General features: G+C 41.0%; 1 protein-coding gene across 1 annotated transcript in view; it reads left to right on the top strand.

The window, feature by feature from the left end:
- The window catches only part of LOC115542259 (uncharacterized), a 578,272-nt gene that overhangs the window by 109,340 nt on the left and 449,751 nt on the right, over window positions 1–19,181 (top strand). The window contains exons 10-13 of the mRNA XM_030354447.1: window positions 15,481–15,768; window positions 16,553–16,810; window positions 17,113–17,184; window positions 18,181–18,252. Of these exons, the coding sequence (XP_030210307.1) occupies window positions 15,481–15,768; window positions 16,553–16,810; window positions 17,113–17,184; window positions 18,181–18,252 (690 nt within the window). The remainder of the gene's footprint in view (window positions 1–15,480; window positions 15,769–16,552; window positions 16,811–17,112; window positions 17,185–18,180; window positions 18,253–19,181) is intronic.

Genomic DNA, 19,181 nt, shown 5'->3' with positions numbered 1-19,181 from the left:
AAGCTTTGCTTGCGAATCCAAAAACTTTGCTTGGTGTTGAGCTGAATCTCGTGGGCGGGACCTACGCCGAAAGATGTAAGACACGTCTCTTTGGCCAGTCTCGATCTGACAAAATAATGTATATTTTTTAAACCATTACATTATCCACAGATCATTAAACAAAAAAATCTACATGCACCAGTTCAAAAATAACATTATTGCTATTACTATGACGGAAGACATACCTGCGCATTGATTTTCTGTCCTCTCAGCTCCCGAGTCCTGCTCTGTCTTGTCATGGACTTCAACACTCCCTCTCTCGTTACTAACTGTGGATGTTGCCAAGCTGTCACTCCGATCGAGACTAGCCAATAGAGCCAATTCGGATTCGCAAGCAAAGCTTTTGGATTCACAAGCAAAACTTTTTGATTCGCAAACAAAACTTTTGGATTTGCAAAAAACTTTTGGATTCCCATTAATATTTTTTTTATCACATTTATTTTACTTGCAATAAAACATTTTTGGATTTCAGTGTCGACAGTTTTGCTCTCACATCTATTTTTTGATTGCAGTATGGAAAGTTATGCTCTCAAACCTATTCTGTTTTAATGCATAATAAAGACACAAATCTACCTCCACTCCACCCCAGTTGGTGGCGGTAATGCTCCTATTAAGTAGTTTTTTTGCAACCGCCATAAAACCCTAAAGAAGAAGAAGAGGAAGAAGAATACTTCCTTCCTATCAAGGAGATGACATGACAAGAAACTCGAGGTTAACTTTATGCCATCGGTTGACCTTGATTATGGTTTACTATTAAACAATTGTTTAATGTGTTGCTCCTGGTTAACATGAGGTTCTCCGGTCCGTTCTTCTTTTTGCTTTCGGCCGTCCTGGTGGTACTGGCTGGTAGGTGGTTGTTTTTTATCGCACTGAACCGCACCCCTCTCCGCGCACACGTCGTATGGATATGATTTCATACTCAAACATGTACGCTACCAGCTTATATCGGTATGGCTGTGATCATATAGATTGTTCGAGGTTTGAGTGTTAATGCTACGATATAGACAGACTTGAGTATAATGAGTGGCGTTGTAAAGAACCGTTATTATAGCCTGCTTACCCCACTCTATAAAGTCAGGAAGTGAAAATCCCGTTCGTATGATTATCCATAATGTCGGAACCATCCAATGTATACTTCCCCCGATACCATTGTGAAACGGTGTTTCATCTCACAAATATTGTACAGTCTTGTACCTTCGCCTTTTTTGCTCCTAATTAATTTTTGCTCCTAATCAAAATGATTGGGAAATTTACTTACTGTTAAAAAAGAAGCAACCAGGAGGATATTCGCATAACTGCAACCTTGTACTTCACTCCACTCTATTCATGAAAATATAAGTCTTATCTGCTTGAAATAAATTTGGCCCCTCTAGAGACAGCTCGGCTCAACTTTGTATCTGGATGGTTTCACAAAAGTCTGAGATTCTGTCAAGAAGTCTTTGAAGCGTTTAATCTCATCAGAAACACTTTGTAAAATGAAAAGCTATGAAAGAGAAAGAGACTGTAATGGAAAATTGCATAACATTTCAATCTTTTTCTTTTTACCTCAAGGAGCAACAACTAAATATTTTGAATTGGGTACAAAGCTCACCCTGGAGAAAGACATTCCCACTGTTCCACAACCAATCAATTACATCAGTTGGAAACAAGGCTCCGACTTGGTGGTGTCATGGACTCCCAGCGTCCCAGAATACTATGGGTCATTCATAGGACGCACAACGTTGGATCCAAAAACCCTGCAGTTGGACATCAATAGTTTGACCTTCAATGATAGAGGACGGTTCTCCTTGGATACCAATTATGGACCAAGCGGGACTTATGATGTTGAAGTCATCAGTAAGTGTGTGTGTGTGTGTGTGTGTGTGTGTGTGTGTGGTCCATATATTGACCTGAGCCCAAATAATCTAATTTGAATGAGCAAATACCACAAACTCATTGGTAAATGGTAAACTTTAGTGTCCTCACCTCTGAGAGATCAAAAAGGAGTCTGCATTTGTAATGTACGTGGTAGTGCAACCAGTTTAGGTCTATAAAAGCCTCAACACATTATTTTAAAAGCCTAAAGAAATTGGCTAAACGAATGGCCTGGGCCACTAGGACAATAAAACAAATGGGCCCATATCTTACGACTGATATTTGGATGAAATGTAACCAAACCTTTACCATCGGTTCGCCTTTACGCATAGGCAAATATATGAAAAGTGACAGGGGTCTAGACTGCAGACAGAAAGACAGACAGATTTCTGCACTGGGGGCTGTAGATGATACACAGCAAAGGGAAGACCTCATCTCTGTTCTTGTGTTCTTTTCACCCGACCAGAGCCCCCTCCGACGCCCAGTATAAAGACCCAGCCGCTGGTGTGTGACGTAATTTGTACTTTGAAGTGTACCGCAGACACCACAGATCTGGGACCGGTCTCCTACGAATGGAAGAAAGACGAAGGAGAGTGGACCGAGGGTGACGAGCTGAAGGTTATGGAGATTTCCAAACCCCCTGAGAAGTTCTCCTGCAGGCTGAAGACCCCTGTGAGGACCAGTAATGCCAGCATCGCCAAGGACAATCCACTCTATAAACCAGTACCAGGTATGTCACGAGTGGACAGTATTCAAACAGGGGTCATAAGAAGATAATTGTGTTGCAAAATTCTAGTTCCTGTAGAATTGGATTTGAGAAGTTGTAGAAGTTAGGTAGAAGCTACATTGCTGATTGGGAGGGACACATAGATACCTGACACTCTCCTATTTTTCTGTAAACATTGATGCCGAGCCCAGATCTATTTATATACAGTATGTCACAAGCGACCAGGAGGCAGTGTTGCCAGATTGGGCTGGAATAAGCTGCTAGCCCCTAGCAGCTTATTTCAATTTAACTTGTCTTACTTCATGGCCAAAGACATAGGAGTAAATGGGCTACTGGGCACTTTTGACTCTTCATAAGGCTGCAGTGGCCAGCTAGCTGCTTTGAACAGAAAGGATCACGTTAGGGGCTCGTGGGCTACTGGGCACTTTTGACTCTTCATAAGGCTGCAGTGGCCAGCTAGCTGCTTTCTGCGCTTCACATGTAAAGAAACACAAAGAAGCCTGACTTTCGTGCTGCTGGCTTACGGATCAAAGTGGAGGGGTTGTTTTCCAATTGTGTGTTGTAAAAGGATTAAGGTTGTGTGTTAGCATTTTGATGACATGATGGTACCTTATGTTTATTTCCATTTTCTCTCCTTGCAGATGGTTTGACTTTAGGGGACATTTTCGGAATACGTATTGGCATATTATGCGTTGTTGCTGTAATTGCTGTAATTGCAGTTATTAATGTCATCCCTGGTGAAGAGCCGTAAGTATCCATTCAATCAACTATTTCACACTCACACTCTTGTTTAGCTCTAAGTCTTGCAAGAAAGATATATACAGATATATATCGATAGCTTTCCATATTCCTATATGCATATATATAATAATAATAATAATATATACATGTATAGACATATAGATTTATACATCTATTTATAGTTACACATTTATTTATAGATTTATACACATACTGATTGGTACATGGCAAAAAGAAAATAACTGCATGGAGGGACAACATGGCCAATGTCCAATATCCAATGGATTTTCCCTTTCTCACCATGCCAGCCTATTTCAACAACAAAAACGTGCCAGGTTGATGAGCCAATGCAGGTTGTTTCAAAACAAACTCTTTTCTGACCTCACACGAGTGTGTTCGACTAGAGGCCCCGTTTACACGAGGACGCTTGCGGGTGAAAAAGACAAAATATTTTATCGGAAGTGCCTTTCGTTTAGACGGTGACGGGGATTTTGGGGCATGAAAACGCATAAATCTGAAACCACCCTCCAGGGTGGAAAAGTATGGCAAGCCATCCCCGCCAGAAAACGGCATCATTTAGACACGTATCACCTTCATTACGCCGTAAAAAACGCTGTAAAATGTAGAAAAACGCTGTATTTTACGCCGTCATGCGCAAAAAAGTGCCGCAATTAAGCCTTTCAAGAGCACGCGTAAAAAGCGCAGTTTTGAACATCAAACCACGCGTAAAATACGCCGCTTTTGTGCACATCTCAACGGCGTAAAATACAGCGTCTCTCTAGTATGCTAATAATCTCCGCCCTGCTTTTCTCCCAGCCAATGCATTTGAAGTGTTTGCGCCCAATCGCTGAACAAGACAAGCAGACCAAATCAGTTTAGCACAGATCTGCTTTGAGGAGTTCTCCTCTCATTTGTTGTTAGTTGTAGCGTCATATAGATATTAGAGCTGTCAAGCGATTAAAATATTTAATCGTGATTAATCGCATTAATGTCATAGTTAACTCACATTAATCGCGATTAATCGCAAATTCTTTTTCTATGCTAAATATCCCTTGATTTTTTTGTCCCATAATTCTTCTCATTTTAATTCTCTTATCAACATGGTGAAGTGTATCGGCTTGCCTTGTGCAAATGTTTTTTTATTGATAACAACATTGGCATATACTGATCAAAACAGGACGATACAAAAAAAGAGCCTATAGTGCAATTAAACGACTGCTTTGAACAAATGCCATTTGAACATAGCAGTCAGGCTACTGCTTCTTTGTTTTGAGCCAAAGAAAAAAAAAAAAAAAAAAAAATTTGCGTTAATCGCGCGATAATTTTTTTAACGCCGTTAAATTTGGTTTGCGTTAACGCCGTTAATAACGCGTTTAACTGACAGCTCTAATAGATATATATCATTAAATCCAGTTCCAACAGTGTGGTCACCGTGGCCGTGGCCCAATCGATAGAGACGCTTGCTCTGTAGGCAAGAGGTTGTTTAAAAAATAAATAATAATAATACATATAAAGACGATTCAAACGTTTCATCGAGTCTCTCGCATTCTACAATGGCCAGCTTTATTGTTTCCCATGGGAGCCGGCGACTTAGTCTGCGAGTGGACGATCTGAAACTAAATCGGAAACTAGATTTCTTCTTCGAAGGTTGTGCTCCACACAGAACCTCCTCACCTTCATAACGGAGCACTTCGGGGCACCAGATTGCTTTAGAGCGGTACTGATCGCGTCGTGTGTCTTTCCAGTGTCAAATAGTTCACGAATAAAATCACCATAAGGTTCAAGTGCGGCCATAACTAAGGCTTCATATAATTAGACACCTAAACCAGCAATTAGTCTATTGCTGGTTTAGGTGGTTGGCTCTTTTTTCTTCGCTGTGTTCTGCCTTCTGGCGTAGCCTTTAACTATAAATGTATGTAGGCCCTATTTGTTTTTCTGTTTCGGGTTTTAAAAACCAACACACAAACACAAAATCAAATGCCGTTTATTTGTTTATTCCTTTGGCCCTTTTTCAGTTTCAAAACCAAATCAGAAAAACCAAAAAACAATCCTGTTAATTGTTTGTTCTGATTTTGTTTTAAATCTGAATATTCAAAGAACGAACCATACACGGATTCTCCTACCTCATCACTTTACTGCCACACACGTGTGTGTGGCAGTAAAGTGACAGGGTCATTCCATGGACAAAAATCTTTCCATCTAACTAAAAAATATTAATTTAGGAGGATAGTCATTGCACAGCTGTAACCAAGTATTCTCATTATAGCCTAGTTATATTCTAGTTTTGCATATTTATACATTGTATCCTATTTTCATATTTCATGTGGCATCTGTATTTTTATGTAGGCTACAGCATCTGTATTTTAAATGTAGCTTATATCTTCTTTTTACATTTTACCTTTTGCTGAGGTGGGCGCTGTATTAGCCTACTGTATAGGCTGTCTGTATTTGCGAAAGAATTATTTGTATTGTGTAACCTGCTGGATTATGAAAATTAGTTTGGGGTAAATAAAGTGTCTGTCTGTCTGTCTGTCTGGGGGAAAATGCCGTGCGTGTACGCACGGTGCGTTCAGGATTAGGACTGATATAGCATATGTCGGCCTATAGGCCTAATCAATCGGGTTTTAATATTTGAAGCATTCATATTAGTCTATTCTTTTCGTAGGCTACTCTGCTGTTGGCCTTGATGGGGGGATATTTTTTTGCTTCCATGCACAAATAGTTGAATCCAACAACATTCCTGCGTCTCCCCCTCATACAGAGCCCATTTAAGCACTGTGTCAGACTCAGTAGACTGTTACAAGCCTCTGAACGTTGTTAGAGCAGTGCACGCGCGTTCATGTAAAGAGGAGTTTTGGGAAAAACTGTCATTTTTTACGAAGTTTCGAAAGAATGATGGGCTGATGGGCCTCTTAAGCCTATCAGTTAGGCTACTTGGCTCCCCAGTTCATCATATCTCTCTATGGCTCCCTCTCACTCCTTTCCACTGTGTATTTATATCGATTGAACAAGAGAGGATGTAACGATAACTCCACGAAAATAAAGGCTCCATGGCTGTAATAATTTAAATATAATTAACTTATAAAGCGTGTAACAAGACACCTAGATGATCTGGCTGGCTGACTAAAAAGGAACTGAATTTGGAACTTATAACACAGGAGGACAGACTTGCGGACTAAAAAGCATTGCGAACATAAAAGCGTGACCATCTGACAAAAGCACAAATCGGACAATAAATGGATTCGATCCAACAACCTTTTGCCTACAGAGCAAGTGTCTCTATCGTATGGACCACGGTTATCACAACTTTGAAACTGTATTTACTAATATATATATCTATATGACGCTACAACTAACGCCAAATGAGAGGAGATCTGTGCTGAACTGATTTGGTCTGCTTGTCTTGTTCAGCGATTGGGCGCAAACACTTCAAATGCATTGGCTGAGAGAAAAGAAGGGTGGAGATTATTAGCATACTAGAGAAACGCCGTATTTTACGCTGTTGTAATGTGCACAAAAGCGCCATATTTTACGGGCGGTTTGATGTTCAAAACGGCACTTTTTACGCGCGCTCTTGAAAGGCTTAATTGCGGCGTGAAAAACTGTGTTTTTTTGCGCATGACGGCGTAAAATACGGTGTTTTTCTACATTTTACAGCGTTTTTTACGGCGCAATGAAGGTGATCCGCGTCTAAATGATGGCGTTTTCTGGCGGGGATGGCTTGCCATAGAAAAGTTGAATACGCTCCGCCGTAGCGTTTCCGTCTGAACTGCCAAGAGGCAAAACACTGCTCAGATCTGCTCACGTCGCGTACGCGTTTACGTCACATACATGTGCCAGTACAAGGAAATAAACAAACATGTCAGATTATTTCCATGCGTGGGACCTTCAAGCTGCTCTGGCAGCTCTAACAAGCATACAGGAGTATTTCAACAAAATGTACAGGATATTTACAGATAGTATTACTGAACAGAGAAGGATCTTTTTGGTTTTTGCGGCACGGATAAGAGAAGGAAGATTCTACGCATGCGCTCAGACATGGCGGTGTTGTGTGATAGTCTATCACAGCACCACCTAGTAGCCTGGCATGCATACCCAATCGAATTCCACACACTTTTGCGTCACCGTATGCATGCAGATTTCCTCCCGAAAACGCTCGTCTAAACGCGGAATAAAAAGTGAAGACGCAACGCCACTTTTGCGTCTTCTGTTCAGACCGTCATCGTGTAAACGTAGCCTTCAGATGTGTGATGGAGAGTTCAACTCCAGCCCAACAAGTTGATTTAGTACACACATCACCTCCTTACACGGGGTGGATGCTCCTACTTGGGATGGCACAAATGGCTAGATTTTCAGCACTCTGTCTTTTCCCTGATTGTGGTGTATTTGCCAGAATTATCATGTCAATATTATTCTGTTGTTGTTTTTTGTTGTTGTCATAATGGGCAACTAGTGGAGAACGGTCAAACCTATTAGAACGCATCAAGACCTATCAATGACATGCACGGGATCGATAAAAGTAGAATAATTCAATAGGGTCATGTTTATAGATTTTTGGTATTTTTACCTGGCTGGAAGACGTTGATTCAGTTGCCTTCCTTCCGTGGTATCGTAATTAAAAAGTCTGTTTAGATTAAGATTTGGATTTAAAATAAATACTTTGTTGAGAAACAAGTTGTTGAATTATCTAAACATGGAAATTAAGTGGTAACACGTTTTGTGTGTCTTTCACAGGCCCTGGGGATGGGGAGTTGGGGAAATGAATGATTGAAAGTAGTCACCCAAAGTGATTACTGCTGTCTAATAGGCCGCCTCTTTATGTCCAAGACCTGGAACACGTTGATGGGACTGCAGACCACTCCATGTTTCTCTCCACAAGATCAATGAAGTCGCTGCACTCAAGGAATCATCTGTAAATTACCCACCAAAGATCAGGCACATGGATGTCTGCTGTGACACACGCGTGGTCGTAGCAGAAAGTGGACACTGATTTCCTGTTTTCCACACAGGTGGAGTCAATTGGCCTTTGTTACAAAGTATTTGCGATGCTTCAGATTTTTGTATGCATTCATACAGCTTGCTGTTTTTATATTATTATTATTTTTATATTATTTTGTCGTCCTGTCTAGATCAAACGTTGAGCTAATGCTACTGTTACAGCCTGTATAGCTTTTGCTATTCACCAGTATGTGTCAACAATCAATGAAAAGTGCCCCACTGCTTGCTCTGTGAAGCTTAGTGTTAATTGAATTACCACTCAGTTGTGAAGGGCAGTTGGGACACAATGAAGCAGCCTTTAAGCCAAACGGCTGCTTAAATTACTGTGACTCACTGCAATTCTTTTAAGAAAGTAGTAAAAGTTTTTTTTAAGTAGTCACCCAAAGTGATTGTAGCTGTCTACTAGGCCGCCTCTGAATGTCAAAGACCTGGAACACGTTGATTGGACTTTAAGCCAAACGGCAGCTTAAATGATTGTGACTCACTGCTGAAACAATGTATAGAGAGACATCGCATCCGAATGTTAAACAAGATGTTTGTGATTAACTTAAGTCATTCTGTGTTTGGCTTCATCTCAGTAAAGCCGCAAACCAGATATTTCAAGGCTAGTTACACATTGTTTCATCATTTTTCTTAATAGATTACATGGCCGAATCAGAAATATTAAATTCCTGGTTCATTTTTCATTTTAATCACAGATTTTTCATTTTAATCACAAATATTTTGGTGAGTGAGTGAGTGAATGACAGAGATGCTCCATGTCCTCCCTTCTCCATCCTACCTTCCTGTTTTACTCACTCTACAATGTAAAGGATAAAACCTTCAGAAAATAAAACTGAAATAGGTTTGTGAACAATGAATTCTGTGATTGGTAAGGTGGACCATGCCATACTGCAAAAATAAATTGGAATGTAATGTAAACCAAAAGTTGTAAAAAATGTGATATTACAGATTGCTTCTATGATATAAGTGTATGAATGGGGAGCATGACTCTCAAACCAATAACTTAAGACTTTAAATCACGTCCCTTCCAGATGTAAACGTGAGTGACAGAAGGAGCTGAACATTTTGATGTCAACTCTTTTGGATAAAAACTAGGAGAAGCAGCAGTTTACAAACATGTGGGTGGCCTCTGCTCACTGTTTGTCCTCTATGTATGCATTTGTCCTTTCTTACACTTACACACAAACTAAGCAGTAACGTTTCTTTCTGTATATGAAATACAACGAGTAGACGTTTGCTAGGAAAGTTAATACTATCTTTAATATGTCCGTTCAACATGCAGCTTCAACTGATATCCTCTTGAACTGCTCGCTAGATGGGCTGTCTCACGAAGGACGGACAGCGCCATGATTATTATTATTATTACCTGGTCATGTTATAACATAGCTGGTTGTTATAACAGTTGACATGGGTGCTAATTTTCAGTTAAAATAAAACGCTGGCATTATTTTATCAGCTGAGGGCATATTCATTTCCATATCAACGTGAGCTAATCAACAAGTACAACATGTTCTAATACTATGAGACTCATGAAAACGCCCTCAGCTGATAAAAGGTGTCGGACGGGACTTAGTGTCTTATTTACTTATTTATTTATTTATTTATTTATTTTAATAAGTTACTTATTTTATTTTAACTAAACACAATACCAAGGGTCAGAAGTTTTACAAGAATTTTGATCTTACAAAGTGGATCAAAAAAGACAGATGGACTTGGTGTCTTTACTCATGCTTGAAAGATGAACATATATTATTTTTTTGAAAGGGAATAAGCTGATGAAGCTGACAAGGGACCGATGTTTACTGTTTAAAGATATTTGTAATTAAATGCAAACCCAAGTGAATCATTTGCTCTTGTTTCTCTGTTTTGAGATCCACACAGACTTAGCAGTCTTGTTTAAATGTTACAAATTGAGTTAATAAACTGAACCTGGAAATTGTTTTAAGTTGTTGCAGATGTTATCTCCGCTAATTTTATTAATCTAAATAAATAAATATTAGCAGGTTCTCAATAGTAGGCTATTTCAATTCAGGGAGGGCGCGAAAAAATGTCTGTCTCCTAGGGGGGGAATGACTAAATAATTGAGAACCACTGGTCTAGAACATGTTGTAGGCCTACTTGTTGATTAGCTCACGTTGTTATGGCAATGAAAACGCCCTCAGCTGATAAAATAATGCCACAATTTTTTTTTAAACTGAAAATTAGCACCCTTTGTCTGCATCAGAACAAGATTTGTTTGCATCAGAAGTTTTATAAAAATGTATGGGTCCCTGAAAATGAGACAACATAGTTTAGTGCTGCCGAAATAGTGGTAGGTATATATATATTATTAATCTAGTACATGTTGTACCAATGTGTTTCAGTAACTGTGTAAATAAAAAAAGGGGGAAATATGGTCATTTATGAGTGAAACTTACACAAAGGAAATTGAATGCACCTCAAATTTTTTATTACAGTTCACATCCATTGATTATTCCTTCATCCAAACAGTCTTTTTTCCTTTCATCACTTTAGTGGTTCAGAACTGCATTATTTAGCTGACACTGCCAGCTATTGGCTTAGACATACAACAGCATAGTAACTAAGAAAATAAAGGTTGTGGAATAAAAAAATCGTGGACAGGACTTTATATACTTCATAGACCCCTGTGGCTTCCTTGGGTTGAGCCCCCCCAAAAGTCAGAACCTAGAATCGCCCCTGCTGCAAACTATACACCCAGGCAAACACCACTGCCCGCAAGTTCAGCTTTTGTTAACCACTGGTGAAGGTAGCCCTGTTCAAAGCATATTGTATACCTACCGCAGCCGCTATACTGTGCCCATTTATGGTCAAGCTACAAAAGATCTGGCATGCAGAGGCTGAAAGTTGCGTACAATGATGCTATGCGCATCCTTACCAAGAGGGGGCAGTGGCAGCCACTGCAGGAGTGAGCACATTCCATTCACTTTCAAGAAATCGTATGTTTAAATTCATGAAACGATTGGAGGAATCTGGGAATGGTATCATTGTGGTGCATGTAAAACCCACTCTGAGCTGTGCTCGCTATACCGCCATCCTGAGGGTACACTGGCTGAAATGTTTGTATATAAACTGACTTTCTATCCAACTGTTACAGTTCTGCATAGTGTAGGGAAAATATTCTGATAAGGACAATACTGCATTTTGAGGTCGTTTTTGGGTGTGTGAAAAATAGTTGTGTGGAGGTTTGTTTGTTTTGATGACTTCCTTTTATACCTTATTCATGTGCATATTTACTTTCATCTTTGGAGCCTGCAGTTGTTATTATATTGTAATGCTAGGAATGTTGTATATATTACTTTGGCCTTTATATCTTACTTTATATATTACTGATGGGGCTGCTGAGGATGTTATTTTTATACTCTATGATGACATGTGTGTGTGGGACCAATTTATGACAAATAATTCTTAGAGCCTCTAAAAGCTTAGCAGCGGGCCTGATAATACATGTGTGTGTGTGTGTGTGTGTGTGTGTGGGTGTGGGTGTGGGTGTGTTTGCGTGTGTTACTGTGTGCAGGATGTGTATGTGGTTGTGCAACCACCATGTGGTGGAGTTTGTAAAAAAACAAATTGACTCGACTTCATCTTCCTCATTCTGTGAAAGCTGTGTGTATGCCCTCGGTGGACCTTCTTGTTAATGCTCAGAGGTGGGTAGGAACGCGCTACATTTACTCCGTTACAAATACTTGAGTAACTTTTTGGATAAATTGTAATTTTAGGAGTAGTTTTATTGCAACATACTTTTACTTTTACTTGAGTAAATATTTGAAGAAAGAACGGTACTTTTACGCCGTTCCATTTGGCTACGTGACGGTCGTTACTTTGTTTTTTTAGATCTTTTCTTTTATTACATGCGAGATCTATTTCTATCACGTGAATATTCCTTAGCCCAAGTGAAGGAGTTCAAGTACCTCGGGGTCTTGTTCGCGAGTGAGGGTACTATGGAGCGTGAGATTGGCCGGAGAATCGGAGCAGCGGGGGCGGTATTGCGTTCGCTTTACCGCACCGTTGTTACGAAAAGAGAGCTGAGTCGCAAGGCAAAGCTCTCGATCTACCGGTCGATCTTCGTTCCTATCCTCACCTATGGTCATGAGGGTTGGGTGATGGCCGAAAGGACGAGATCGCGGGTACAAGCGGCCTAGAGGCAATTGAATAACGCCTGCACAGGCACGCACGCACAACGCAGAGTGGTAATCGGGAGAGTTGGGAAAATAAGCTGGATACGGACTGGGTGAAAAACTGTGTGTGTGTGTGTGTGTGTGTGTGTGTGTGTGTGTGTGTGTGTGTGTGTGTGTGTGTGTGTGTGTGTGTGTGTGTGTGTGTGTGTGTGTGTGTGTGTGTGTGTGTGTGTGTGTGTGTGTGTGTGTGTGTGTGTGTCACTCTGTTCGAGCCTGCATGGGAGTTCAATGTTGTCATTAGCTGTAACGTCTTTCTGACCAATCGCAGTTCAAGGCCGACCTGGGCTGTGCCACTTCGGGAGGGGGCGCTCAGTTACTCCCCTCTAGACAAAACCGAATTGGTTGCGACGTTGACCCGGCGCCCCCCGAAACGTTAACGGGCCACAGGGAATTCCATGCTTAAAAGCACCCAGGCTACTATGCGGCGAACTGGGGCTCTCATGTTTTCCCCTGCGGTGTATTCCTTGTCCGCATCCCCTGCCATCCAGTTGTCATACGATTCATGCAGACTGGTTTTGAACGGCTGATTCCATGGATGTACTTTGTTAATAATGTTAGTTAACAGTTATACGTGTATTGGTTTTAATTAATATAATTTTGGATAAACCGAATTTATTTTAATTTTATTTAAAGGTTGATGTATTTAATTTTGCAAAGATTTAATTTGTTATTGTTTTAGTTCAAGGGTTATACATTTTATTTTTAAAGACCTTATTTATTTTATTTAAAGGATGTTATTTACATTATCTTTATTTGAACATTGCTGTTTTATATTTTGTTAGTGTCTATTTTGTACCGTTTGTGTTGCTCTGTTTATTTAAAAAATAAATCGGAGCAACTCAGTACTTGTACTCTTGAGTACTTGAGTAGTCTTTTCACTGCATACTTTTTTACTCTTACTTAAGTAATTATTTTTACGAGTACTTTTACTTCTACTTGAGTAATTATAATCTTAAAGTAACAGTACTTTTACTTGAGTACATTTTTTAGCTACTCTGCCCACCACTATAATGCTTTAGTATTATTGTTGCGTGTTTAACATCTGGTTAACATGAAGTTATCCAGTACCCTCTTCTTCTGGCTGTCGGCCGTCGTGGGAGTCCTGGCTGGTAGGTAATTGTTTTACATCACACTGAACCGCTCCTCTCTCCGAACACACATCGTCTGAATCTATTTCATACTCAAACATGTAGGCCTACGCTGCCAGTTTATATCTGTTCCGTCTCTGTGATCGTATAGATTGTTCGAAGTTTGACTGTTAATGTAACGATATTAACGGAGTTGAGTATAATGAGTGATGGTTTTCAAGCAGGCTGCAGTCTGGCTCGACTTCCGCGTTAACTTAAAACAGGTGCTTGCGCGGCAACCGCCCAGCTGCTTTTACACCGCCGCGCGGCAACTCGCCGCCTCCATTCATTTCAATGAGGGAAGTGCGGCAGAGGGGAGGCGGCTAACAAAGCGGCTGTAGACCAGGAAGCGGTTGCCGCCCTTGTGAACGTGCAAAGATTTTGCCCTACCGCTGAGCTTTCCCCGTGTTGAAACTTTCGGCCGCAGCAGCCGCAGCAGCAGCAGCCGCTGTTGAAAGCGCCTGGCCCTTCACACCGCCGCGCTGAACCCTCCGGCAGCGAGGCGGTTATAAGGGCAGTTGCCGGCAACCGCTGCTGCCGCACAACCGCTGCTGCCGCACAACAACCGCTGCTGCCGCACAACCGCTGCTGCCGCACAACAGCTGCTGCCACTGCTGCCGAAAGTTTCAACACAGGGAAAGCTGAGCGGAAGGGCAAAATCTGTGCGCGTTCAAGTGGGCGGCGAGTAGCCACGCGGCGTTGTGAAAGCAAGACGTTTGACTGCCGCCCGATTGTCGCAAGCGACCAGGCTACAGTGTTGCCAGATTGGGCTGTAAATAGCCCCTAGCAGCCCCAGTCTAGTTCTTCAATGTTAAATGTTCTTGTTAAATTTTAATAAAATAATTAATAATAATAAATAAGGCCTAATTTATGTATAGATACTAGTGCTGTCAGTTAAACGCGTTATTAACGGAGTTGACGCAAACCAATTTTAACGGCGTCAATTTTTTTTGTTTTTTGGCTAAAAACAAATAAGCAGTAGCCTGACTGCTATGTTCAAGGCAGTATGTTTGTATATTCATCGTTTAATTGCACTATAGGCTTTTTTTTTTGTATCATCCTGTTTTGATCAGTATATGCCAATGTTGTTATCAATAAAAAAACATTTGCACAAGACAAGCCAATGCACTTCTCCATGTTGATAAGAGCATTTAAATGAGAAAAATTAATCGGACAAAGAAATCAAGGGATATTTAGCATAGAAAAAAAGATAACTATGACATTAATGTGATTTATCGCGATTCAATATTTTAATCGCTTGACGGCACTAATAGATATATATATTAGGACAATCCAGTCTAAACCACCAGGTATGTCATGAGGGGACAGTATTCAAATATGGGTCATATGAAGATAATTGTGTTGCAAAATTCTAGTTCCTGTAGAATTGGATTTGGGCATAACCCTTGGCTTAAATTCCAGTACGGTTGGGCTGAATGAACTGGAGTCCCGGGAAGACCCAAACGATAAACGTTGAACGTGAAACGGCATATACATATCTTTCTGGAGAGTTCGAAACACTTTCTAAAGTACCGTAAATTCATTATTTTCATGTAATTAACATTTAATTAACACAGATTCTTTTTCAAAATGAGAAAGATTATTATTATATTAAATAACAAATTAAAAACAGGTCGGCGGCCACCACGCTACGGACAGCGTGGGTCATCCTCTTTGCACCTGCTGACTTTTAGTGTCACACAAATCAACGTTTGTCATCAATGAGCACTAAGCATGGCAGACTGCGAAATGTTGTCCAGTTTTCTGCATAACAAGTTTTTGTTTTTTGTTGCAGCTCAAGGAGAACCTAAATATTTTGAAGTGGGAACACCGCTCACCTTGGAGCCAGACGTTTCCACTGTTCAACAACCAATCAACAGCATCAGGTGGAAGTACGGCACCGCCTTGGTGGTGGATTGGGATCCGAGCGGCCATACATACTATGGGTCATTCAGAGGACGCACAACGTTGGATCCACAAACCCTGCGGTTGGTCATCAATCGTTTGACCTTGGCAGATAGCGGACAGTTCTCCGTGGAGACGAATCTTGGAACAGTCGGGACTCATGAGGTTAAAGTCATCAGTAAGTGTGTGTGTCTGTGGGGGGGGGGGGGGGGGTGGGGATATCTGCCTATTGGTCTGAGCCCCAAAGAAATCAGGTTTATCTCATCTCATTTCAAATACAACCAAGTCATTAGAATAGAATAGGACTTTATTGTCCAGAGTTGGCCTGACATTTGCTTTTAGCCTCACCGCTGAGACAGTATTAGATCTTCATTAGTAATGTACTCGGTAGTGCAGCCAGTTAGGCTATGTTATAAAATAGTCTTGAGGCGAGCGAACATGAAGTGAAAGAAATTACAAATGTCAATAAATAGCAATAGAACAAATCAGCGTCTCTCTTGAGCATGTATCTTATCATTTGGCACTGACAATTTGTGCTCCAATGGTGATGATGTGGCTGGGCTGCATATGCAGTGCTGGGATATTCAGGATTTCAGACCAAATGTAACCTAACCTTCTACCCGCGGTTCGCAAATGTGCATAGAAATGAAATAAATAATTTCATTTTTGAGGGCAGGCAGATTCTGGGTGAGGGCAGAACTTAACCCTCCATAGAGAGAGGGGCTGGTGTCCTTCACTAAGCCTCTATAGCTTTTCTACGTACTGCAGACGAGTTTGAAACGATAGACTGAGCAACACTAAGCACAAATAAGAGAGAGATTTCATAGAGATTGAGTTATACAAAGTATCCTTAAAGTTAAACAAAGTGTGTGGTTTTATCCTCCTGACATGGGGAGATGTGACCTTGTACTTCAGGGGTGCAGATACACAATGATGTTCTTGTGTTCTTTTCACCCGACCAGGGCCCCCTCCGACGCCCAGTATAAAGACCCAGCCGCTGTGTGACGTCAGTTGTGCTCTGAAGTGTACCGCGGACACCCAGGATCTGAGACCGGTCTCCTACGAATGGAAGGAAGATGAAGGAGAGTGGACCGAGGGTGACGAGCTGAAGAATATCAGCAGTTCTGATACCCCTGAAAAGTTCTCCTGCAGGCTGAAGACCCGTGTGAGGACCAGCAACACCAGCCTGCCCATGGAAAATCCACTCTATAAACCACCAGGTACGTCCCCGCTGAAGGGTCTGAAGTGATTTCAACATTATGGATGACTTAACTTTGTTTATAAAAATTATAATAGTGGAAGACAGGACAAAAATGAATAAATTCTACCACTGAATGAGGATTCTATTTGTTTAGATTGATGGCTGTCAGCGAGGAATCTTGCTTGGAGCATAATGTCACTGTATAAACATGAATTAATGAATAGCATAAATGAATCAGCATTACACCTACAATGTCATTTGACATATGTATTAAATAAATAAAACAGAGAACCGAGCTTAACCCATGAGCCTTATTTTCAGGAGCAGCCACAGAGGGGGAAGCAGTGGCAGGTCCCACTTCATCTCCTGGTGTCACTGAGGATGGGAGACGAGGTGAGCTCATATAGTGGCAACTCAAAGTGATTCCAAACAATCTTTTGTTGAACTTTAAACTGAAAGCAGCTTATCAACACTAACATCAAGTGGCCTGTTTTATTGTATGTTAAGTTATAAGCTGGTTCAGAGGCTACCATCATCTTTTAGCAGGTAGTGAGCAAGAACATGTGATGGATGGTGATGGAGGTGAAGGGAGGGGACAGAGTAGGAAGGGGGAAAAAGTGAGAGCACTGCAGACCAGCATGTGCCAGTGGACACGGGACCGTGGCCAGAGAAGTTCACTGATCATCAGAGAGACACAGTAGTTTGCAGACTGGCTAGTAAAGGTGCAGCAAAAACAGACCCAACCAAAGTGGCACCCAAAGATATGGAAGGAACCACAGTCCCAAATTATCTTCAGAATGTAAAGTAAGCCAATGGGGGTGAGAAGATTCGATTTATTTTCTTTTTAAATGCGTAAAATACATGGACCAAGGGAGGAAAATCCATGTGTCTCCCTCTGTTGATCCTTACAGCTGACAGAAATCGGTTCATTTCACCACTGAACGAGGATTCCCAAAAACAGTTATGAGGCGAATCGCGGGTTGAGCGACTGCTAATGCCGGAGCACTAATTTGCCCCCCGTTAGTCAGGTCTTTTCCCCAAAAAGGGAAATCTGGGTCACAAAAAAGAAATGAAAGAAAGTGAATAAAAAGATGCAAGCTGAGGGTAAACTATTCCTGACTGATATCTTTTAAAAGAAAGCTGAGCACAACAATTTAAGAACCAGGGTTCAACAACAGTTTAAGCTTATATCAGAAGATTAGATTGATGGCTGTCAGTGAGGAATCTTGCTTGGAGCATAATGGCACTGTATACACATGAAATAATCAATAGCATAAATGAATCAGCATTGCACCTACAATGTCATTTGACATACACATTAAATAATTAAAAGAACTATAAAATAAATAAAATCGAGAACCAAGCTTAACCCATGAGCCTTATTTTCAGGAGCAGCCACAGCGGGGGGAGCAGTGGCAGGTCCCACTTCATCTGCTGGTGTCACTGAGGATGGGAGACGAGGTGAGCTCATATAGTGGCAACTCAAAGTGATTCCAAACAATCATTTGGTGCACTTTAAACTGAAAGCAGCTTATCAACACTAACATCAAGTGGCCTGTTTTATTGTATGTTAAGTTATAAGCAGTTTAAGAGGCTACCATCATCCTTTAGCAGGTAGTGAGCAAGAACATGTGATGGATGGTGATGGAGGTGAAGGGAGGGGACAGAGTAGGAAGGGGGAAAAAGTGAGAGCACTGCAGACCAGCATGGGCCAGTGGACACGGGACCGTGGCCAGAGAAGTTCACTGATCATCAGAGAGACACAGTAGTTTGCAGACTGGCTAGTAAAGGTGCAGCAAAAAGAGACCCAACCAAAATTGCACCCAAAGATATGGAAGGAAACCCAGTCCCAAATTATCTTCAGAATGTAAAGTCAGCCAATGGGGTGAGAAGATTCGATTTATTTTATTTTTAAATGAGTGAATACATGGACCAAGAGAGGAAAATCCATGTATCTCCCTCTGTTGATCCTTACAGCAGACAGGAAACGGTTTGTTCCACCACTGAACGAGGATTCCCAAAGACAGTTATGCGGCGAATCACGGGTTGAGCAACTGCTAATGCCGGAGCACTAATTTGCCCCCCGTTAGTCAGGTCTTTCCCCCAAAAAGGGAAATCTGGGTCACAAAAAGAAATGAAAGAAAGTGAATAAAAAAAGATGCAAGCTGAGGGTAAACAATTCCTGACTGATATCTTTTAAAAGAAAGCTGAGCACAACGATTTAAGAACCAGGGTTCAACAACAGTTTAAGCTTATATAAGAAGATTAGATTGATGGCTGTCACTGAGGAATCTTGCTTGGAGCATAATGTCACTGTATACACATGAAATAATCAATAGCATAAATGAATCAGCATTGCACCTACAATGTCATTTGACGTATACATTAAA

This window comes from Gadus morhua, chromosome 4 (assembly GCF_902167405.1).
Source record: "Gadus morhua chromosome 4, gadMor3.0, whole genome shotgun sequence".
Lineage (NCBI taxonomy): Eukaryota > Metazoa > Chordata > Actinopteri > Gadiformes > Gadidae > Gadus > Gadus morhua.
This window is presented reverse-complemented; position numbering and strand designations above follow the sequence as displayed.